Source organism: the organism of the source record quoted next, unplaced genomic scaffold, assembly GCF_019419815.1.
Source record: "Pyrus x bretschneideri cultivar Hongxiangsu unplaced genomic scaffold, Pyrus_bretschneideri_v1 Contig76, whole genome shotgun sequence".
Taxonomy (NCBI): Eukaryota; Viridiplantae; Streptophyta; class Magnoliopsida; order Rosales; family Rosaceae; genus Pyrus; species Pyrus x bretschneideri.
Genome location: NW_025999816.1, coordinates 907,357 through 915,441, shown reverse-complemented (window position 1 = coordinate 915,441; position 8,085 = coordinate 907,357). Strand labels below are relative to the sequence as shown.

General features: G+C 38.8%; 1 protein-coding gene across 2 annotated transcripts; it reads right to left on the bottom strand.

The window, feature by feature from the left end:
• Window positions 1-756: 756 nt before the first annotated feature.
• Window positions 757-5,016, bottom strand: LOC103955532 (abscisic acid 8'-hydroxylase CYP707A2). 2 transcript variants are annotated; one of them, XR_007254864.1, is made up of 8 exons: window positions 4,690-5,016; window positions 4,264-4,579; window positions 3,599-3,997; window positions 3,311-3,488; window positions 3,105-3,211; window positions 2,886-3,004; window positions 2,036-2,508; window positions 757-1,467 (listed from the first exon to the last, which is right to left on the bottom strand). XR_007254864.1 is itself a non-coding variant. In XM_048574939.1 (7 exons), exons 1-7 carry the CDS (start codon window positions 4,899-4,901, stop codon window positions 2,409-2,411), a joined length of 1,431 nt encoding a protein of 476 aa, XP_048430896.1. In that variant the 5' UTR covers window positions 4,902-5,016; the 3' UTR covers window positions 757-2,408. The 2 variants fall into 2 exon arrangements, 1 of the variants encoding a protein (XP_048430896.1); XM_048574939.1 differs by having other exon boundaries at window positions 757-2,508.
• Between the last annotated feature and the right edge of the window lie 3,069 nt (window positions 5,017-8,085).

Below are 8,085 nucleotides of genomic sequence, written 5' to 3'. Positions count from 1 at the left end.
TATATACACACTACTGTTGTCTACGCAACTACAGCTGTCTAAATTTAGCAAGACATTATAATGATTGATGGTCCTATCTTCACCTAATTGAGAGAGATATGCACCAAGTCAAAAACATGTTTATATGAATCATGTATCCTCTACCCTCCATGGTATATTTAGCAAGACATTATAATGATTGATGGTCTTATCTTCACCTCATTGAGAGAGATATGCACCAAGTCAAAAACATGTGTATATGAATCCTGTATACCCTCCATGGTATATAAGACTTATCAGAGTGCCGTGAGTAATCTGGCATTCTTCTCTAATATCTTTTCCATTTTGTATTGATAAAATGTTTTTCTTTGCCTAAACATGTCATATACAAAATTAATTGAGAACGAGAAAATGGAGTGCGTGTGAGCAAGAGAAAATGAGTGAGTAAACAAAATATTTATCTTCGCTTAAGAATGATTGATTTTTTTTTTCTTTAAAAGTTGTTATTGGCGCTAAATAAAAAAACCATCATGCACTCTAAGAAGTACAATTGTTATTTTACATTTTGATAAATGAGCCATGCACATAATTTTCTAAAGAGTGCTATTAATAATTTTCATGCGTTCTATAGACTAGCTTGAGGTCGCTTATTTTAAGTTGCCATTAGTACCATGCCCATGTAAAGCAACTATGATAATCAAAGTAAATATATACTAGTGCTAATAGTGGGATGTTACGATGCATGCAAGTAAGAGGTTAAAACTGAAATAATGAATATAAGAACAAAATTAGCTTTGTTAATTCCATTGATTTGAATCTTCATTTCTGCCTTGCGGTTGTTTACATTTATTTAAGTAAAGAAGAAAATTATGGTGAAATTAGTATACTCCTACCTACTTAAATACACTTATCACATTGGGTGAGGAATTTTCCTCTTCATGATCTCTTGCATGCCAAAAAGAAAAAATTAAAAAAAAAAAATTAAGGGAAGAAAAAGAAAACATGATATACAAACCATATCATGTTTTGGTATGAAGACTCTTCTCTGTGCACTTGGCTTCCTCTGCTGCAACATGTTTAATTTCTTGTATCTTGAACTTTCTGACTTTCGGAGGGCACGTCCCTAATATTCAGTGACTTTCAGTCATCTGAGATATTAATGGGACAGATGAAAGCAATGAAGATGTACGATATGTTTCTTTAAATCTCACGTGTTTATTTTATGTTGCTTATCTCTTTCGGCCAAAAAGAAATGGACTTTGGAGTGGTGGGTTTCTTCCTCATGCATGAAATGGTAACATATGTCAAGTAGCTGGCTTGAAGGGTGAGGGAGGGTCTGAAAGTTGGGGACTTGGAATGTTTTTGGGAGTTTATGATTTATGGGGGTTTTATATGATAGTTTTAGGAGATAATCTGATGGGCAGGCCATTTTGGGGAAGAGCAAAAGGGCCATACTGTATGCCATTTTGTGCACCAACCACAGACCACCTGCACAATGCCACATACATAACATGTCAGCCACCTCCACAACCAGATCAACAAATTAAGTTAAAGCAGGAGGAGGAGGTGCTAGCAGATCTGCTGTGCCGCCACTGCCACAGGCACAGCACAGCCACTGCATGCCTACCCTCTTCATCGGAAGAGAATTCTCTACTTTCATATTTCCATCCTCTTCCATCTCCTCTTTTCACATATTATTTTTTATCTTATTATTTTTATAAAAAAATCAATATAAAATGATGATGTGATATAACAGTAACCATTCAAATAGAAGGGTATGAAATGATAGAAATATTAGGAGGATAGATAATCCTCCTTCCTCTTCCTTAAAATTAACTTTGTTAATTCCATTGATTTGAATCTTCATTTCTGCCTTGCGGCTGTTTACATTTATTTAAGTAAAGAAGAAAATTATGGTGAAAATAGTATACTCCTACCTACTTAAATACACTTATCACATTGGGTGAGGAATTTTCCTCTTCATGATCTCTTGCATGCCAAAAAGAAAAAATTTAAAAAAAATTAAGGGAAGAAAAAGAAAACATGATATACAAACCATATCATGTTTTGGTAGGAAGACTCTTCTCTGTGCACTTGGCTTCCTCTGCTGCAACATGTTTCATTTCTTGTATCTTGAACTTTCTGACTTTCGGAGGGCACGTCCCTAATATTCAGTGACTTTCAGTCATCTGAGATATTAATGGGACAGATGAAAGCAATGAAGATGTACGATATGTTTCTTTAAATTTCACGTGTTTATTTTATGTTGCTTATCTCTTTCGGCCAAAAAGAAATGGACTTTGGAGTGGTGGGTTTCTTCCTCATGCATGAAATGGTAATATATGTCAAGTAGCTGGCTTGAAGGGGGAGAGAGGGTCTGAAAGTAGGGGACTTGGACTGCTTTTGGGAGTCTGTGATTTATGGGGGTTTTATATGATAGTTTTAAGAGATAATCTGATGGGCAGGCCATTTTGGGGAAGAGCAAAAGGGCCATACTGTATGCCATTTTGTGCACCAACCACAGACCACCTGCACAATGCCACATACATAACATGTCAGCCACCTCCACAACCAGATCAACAAATTAAGTTAAAGCAGGAGGAGGAGGTGCTAGCAGATCTGCTGTGCCGCCACTGCCACAGGCACAGCACAGCCACTGCATGCCTACCCTATTCCTCGGAAGAGAATTCTCTACTCTCCTATTTCCATCCTCTTTCATCTCCTCTTTTCACATATTATTTTTTATCTTATTACCTTTATAAAAAAATCAATATAAGATGTTGATGTGACACAACAGTAACTATTCAAATAGAAAAGTATGAAATGATAGAAAGATTAGAAGAATAGATAATCCTCCTTTCTCTTTCTTAAGATTAAAAACTAACAAAATAAGTGAAAGTACCCACCTGTACTTTGTTGTTAGATGGTGTAAAAAGACCAAAATCTCCAGCTTGGCTAATTCATTCCCTGGACATGCGTGGGTCCCGCTGCCAAATGGCATGTAGGTATTGGGTTTTGGAGCAATCTGTGTCACACAACGACATAAAGGTGATGAGTCTTTATCCACCATACATCTATCTCCAACGTAGCCATTATATATGTTGAATGGATGATGAGTTGTGTACCTCAAACCTGGAGGGATCAAACTTGTCAGGGTCAGGAAAGATTTCTGGGCTGTGGTGAATGTTTCTGAAAAGTGGTAAAACTTTCCACCCTTTTGGTATCAGATAACCTGAAAACATATCCATATTTGAGATCATCAGCAAACAGATTCTAACTTTCATGTTAAAAAAAGGTGAAAAAGTAAATCATTGGTTTGGTAATTACTGACCTTGATATTCAACATCCTCCACAGCTTCCCTGAAAGTGAAAGACAAAATGGAAGCAACTCTTAGTGTCTCCTGAATCACTCTACAAGTCAAGGGCATCTTTTTTGTATCTGCCCAACTCAGAACTTTCTCCTCCTCTTCTTCTTCCTCTTTTGACCTTATTATTGCTTCTTGCTCTTCCTGTAAATATCACATCATATTAGTAACAACTTAATTACAACCTAAAAAAGGAAATTAGAATGTTTTTAAATAATAAAAAAAAAAGGGAATTGGATGATTAGAATGCTTACAGTGACAGCTTGAAGAACGCTTGGGTTTTCCCCAAGGTACTTGACAATCCAAGTTAAGACGCTGGCTGTGGTGTCACGGGCAGCGAAGATGACCCCAATGACGTTGTCAGCGATTTGTTGGTCAGTGAGGCCTTCTTTGTCACCCATGAATGATCCCAGAAGATCCTTGTGGTCCTCATCCTCTAACAGCATCCTTTGCCTCCTTGTAGATATAATTTTGGCCAAGATCTGAGCCAGCTCCTTCCTTGCTTTCATTGATTTGTGAAACAGCGTGCCTGGAAGATTAATGGGCATTGAATTGTAACCCTTCTCAAGAATGTAGTAGCACCTCTTCAGATCCTCTCTGTACAGAATCTCATCCTTACCAAATATAGAAAGGAGTGCAACATTGAATGTGAACTGCACCACCAATAATTGATTAATCAGTACAACAATTTAATATTATATCAACCAAAAATCTCTCACTACAGAAAAACAGAAAATGTTCTCTCGTTGAATCTTGTCAGACTAATCTAGATGACGGTCAATCTCATCAGACTAATCACCTCAATTTTTATGGCAACATAAGTTTCGCAAGATAACATTAGTCTTTACAGCTCTGATTCTCTCTGTTTTGTTTTGCTTTGCTCTGTTGAAAGAGTGGGGGTGTTGCTACAATAACTTACCGTTTTCATTTCTCGGAAGGTGTTGATCAAGCGGCCTTGGCAGGACTTGAGAGAGTCTTTGGCAATGGATTCAATGTCAGGGACGATACTTCTGATGGCTTCCGGCATGAACGCACGGAGGACAAGCTTTCTCAATTTGGCATGGTAATCTCCTTGGTGGAAAAAGATGGCTTCTTTCCCCAACATCCTCTCTTTGCTCGCCGGAAAAGTTGGCTTGAACAGATGGGCTCGAGAAAGCACAAATTTCGCCGCTTCGGGGCTCGAAATCATCACACAGGGACAACCCAAGATGTGAGTTTTGAAGATTGACCCAAACCTATCAATTAAATTAAAACACATCATTAGTACATAAAACCAACTAGTCGGTGAATTAGGCAGAAAACTTAAGAGCGATGTGGGTTTGGGACGAATGAAATGAATTATTACCTCTTTTGTTTTGAGGCAAAGAAGACATTTGGGTCTTGAGAGTAGAGTTGGAAGGTTTCTCCAATGTAAGGCCAGCCTAAGGAACCCGGCGGAAGTGGGATTTTCCGGCGGTTCGGAGTGAAGAGCTTGGTGATGAGGGAATTGATGACAAAGAGGAAGAAGACAACAAAGGCAAAGATGCAAAACATGGAGTTCAAGAGATTCAATTCCATTAAATTTCTTGTTCTGTTTGGAATTGAATTGAATTAGTAACTATAAACCGGTTAAGTAGCAGCAGAAGGAGAAGAGGAAGAAAAACAACTAGTTGTGTTGTGAAGAAAACAAGTGAGGTAGTGGGAGTATTTATAGAGGGTGTTGGGTGAGGAAGAAGAGAGGAAGTGAGGAGGTCTTTGTGCTCCTTTCAATTACAGCTCGAATCCCACGCACGGAATCTCCCTCCAGCTCATTCCTACGCTTTCACTTGTTTTACCACTTTTAGTCGCTCCTTTCTTTCTTTATCTCTAGTTTGAAAAGGTTTACGATTCTTATTTTGAGTTCACAATTTTAAGGATGCATTTTTTAGAGTCATTGATTATGTTTTAGCATACTGTTTAATTCGAAGACCAATTGTACTTTAACAAATTTATGTGTTATCGAAATTGCATTGAATGTCCAGTGATATCATATAACTTTTATATCAATGTATAGTGGAAGAGATTTTTTTAATGCATCCAGAATACGAATTAGTATGCTACATGTTATTGTATAAGTATATTTTTCACTGCATATATAATGACATATAATACATCGTCCGTATTTCGAATATACTAAAAAATTTATCACGTAGTGGAATACTTCATATATTTTAAACAAAAAATGTTATGGAGAGTGAGGGCGAGGAGAGAGAGAGGGAAGAGAGAGAGAGAGAGAGAGCACGTGTAGAAGCAAAAGCAACGCATAAAGAATGTGTACCGTGGGACTTTCCTCATGTAGGAGTTTGACCGTACGACGGGGCGTTAGTGAATCACGAAATAAGTGCGGGCTTTGAAGTTTATTACCAGAAGGAGGGCACAGACACGGACACGGACACGCACGAAAAGCTTAAATGCAAAAACACCTCTTTGAGCAATGCAAACGGCAACCTTTATCTCATCCCCTATCTTCCCTACTCTTTTGAGATTTTAATACTATTTGCACTGCATTTACTCCCTCATTCTAACTTCTACTTTCCACCAAACCTCCCACGTAGGGATTCTTTTAGCATGAGTTAAATAACTACATGTGTCACATCTCGGCCCGGGGGGACCACTTCCCGGGCCCGCTCCACCACCGTAGCACGATATTGTCCGCTTTTGGCCCCGACCATGCCCTCACGGTTTTATTTCTGGGAACTCACACGAGAACTTCCTAATGGGTCACCCATCCTGGGAATGCTCTCGCGCGCTACTCGCTTAACTTCAAAGTTCCCATGGAACCCGAAGCCAGTGAGCTCCCAAAAGGCCTCGTACTAGGTAGAGATAGGAATATACATATAAGGATCACTCCCCTGGTGATGTGGGATGTCACAATCCACCCCCCCTTAGGGGCCCGACGTCCTCGTCGGCACACCACGACCAGGGTTAGGCTCTGATACCAAATTGTCACATCCCGGCCCGGGGGGACCACTTCCCGGGCCCGTTCCACCACCGTAGCACGATATTGTCCGCTTTGGGCCCTGACCACGCCCTCACGATTTTGTTTCTGGGAACTCACACGAGAACTTCCCGATGGGTCACCCATCCTGGGAATGCTCTCGCGCGCTACTCGCTTAACTTCAGAGTTCCCATGGAACCCGAAGCTAGTGAGCTCCCAAAAGGCCTCGTGCTAGGTAGAGATAGGAATATACATATATGGATCACTCCCCTGGTGATGTGGGATGTCACAATCCACCCCCCCCTTAGGGGCCCGACGTCCTCGTCGGCACACCACGACCAGGGTTAAGCTCTGATACCAATTGTCACATCCCGGCCCGGGTGGGACCACTTCCCGGGTCCGATCCACTACCGTAGCACGATATTGTCCGCTTTGGGCTTACCATTCCCTCACGGTTTTGTTTTTGGGAACTCACGAGCAACTTCCCAGTGGGTCACCCATCGTGGGATTGCTCTAGCCCCTTTCTCGCTTAACTTCGGAGTTCCTACGGAACCCGAAGCCAGTGAGCTCCCAAAAGGCCTCATGCTAGGTAGAGATAGGAATATACATATAAGGATCACTTCCCTGGTGATGTGGGATGTCACAACATGTCTAGGGATTCCTTTTTTTTTTTTTTTTTTTGATGCTGTGAAGTATGAGATACTTCAGACATTTACTCGTTAGATTTTTATTTAAAAATATAAAAAAAATCAAGTTAACGGTTAAAAAGTTAGAAGTATTCTATAATCTAGCGGATTATAGAATTTTTGCTTAGTTAAATAGCATTTTTTAAACTAATTTCGAACGGGATTTCAAATCCAATTCCTCTTTCTCCTTTTTATTAAAGAAAAGGAGCAAAAGCATCTCCTTATAAACTTGCTCTTGCTTAAGTTATTTTACCAAAAAAAAAAAAAAAAACTAATTTTTCTCCAAGACACTTAAAAAACTAGTTACTTTAGCTCAATGAATGGTCACTCTCCCTAAATTAAAATTGGAGGAAAGAGATCTTAATGGTAAACTAAACATTAAAAATATTAAACTCTCATAGTATTTAACAAATATTTATAAATTATTCATAGTTGTTGGAAATGATAAGTTAAATTAGGTTAGCCAAAACAATTCTGACGTTATTCACTAGCTAAATTAACAAAAATTTAAGGATAACAAAATTTTACACCTTTAATTTTTGGGATGATTTTTAATATGGGCTTGAAGTTTCAATTTTCTCATTTACACTTTAAGATTTTTAAATTGTATCAATTTAAGTCTTTAGTCGAATTGACGTGTTTACCATTCATTGAATTGATTGCACGTTGTGCGTGGGGCCTTTAAAATGGCTAACGTGTAAGCCAAATTTGCACCACATTGACAAAAAATTAATCAGGTTACGGAGGACTAGATGTTCAAAGAGAAAAGATATAAATTGATACAATTTCAAAATCTCAAGGTTCAATGTGAGAAAGTTAGAACCACATGGCTCGTTTTGAAAATCATTTCAAAGCTAGAGAGTGTAAGGTGTAGTTAACCAAATGTATAACAAGCCCTTAGATGATCTAACTACATTTTACACCTTCTAGGTTTGAGGTAGTTTTCAAAATGCACCATAAGGTTTCAATTTTCTCATATGAGATCCTCAAGTTTACAAGTTGTATCAAATTATACCTTTCATTCCTTGGAATGTCTAACCCTTCATCAAATTTATGAGATTTTTTTGTCAATATAGTGCAAATGTGGCGTACATGGCAG

What these genes read in the sequence shown, in the direction of transcription:
- LOC103955532 (XM_048574939.1), bottom strand. Translation starts at nt 4,901, where the DNA reads ATGGAATTGAATCTCTTGAACTCCATGTTTTGCATCTTTGCCTTTGTT. An exon ending in CCTTCCGAGAAATGAAAACG is followed by an intron (nt 3,998 to 4,263) that starts GTAAGTTATTGT and finishes TTGGTGGTGCAG; the next exon opens with TTCACATTCAATGTTGCACT. An exon ending in GCGTTCTTCAAGCTGTCACT is followed by an intron (nt 3,489 to 3,598) that starts GTAAGCATTCTA and finishes TGATATTTACAG; the next exon opens with GAAGAGCAAGAAGCAATAAT.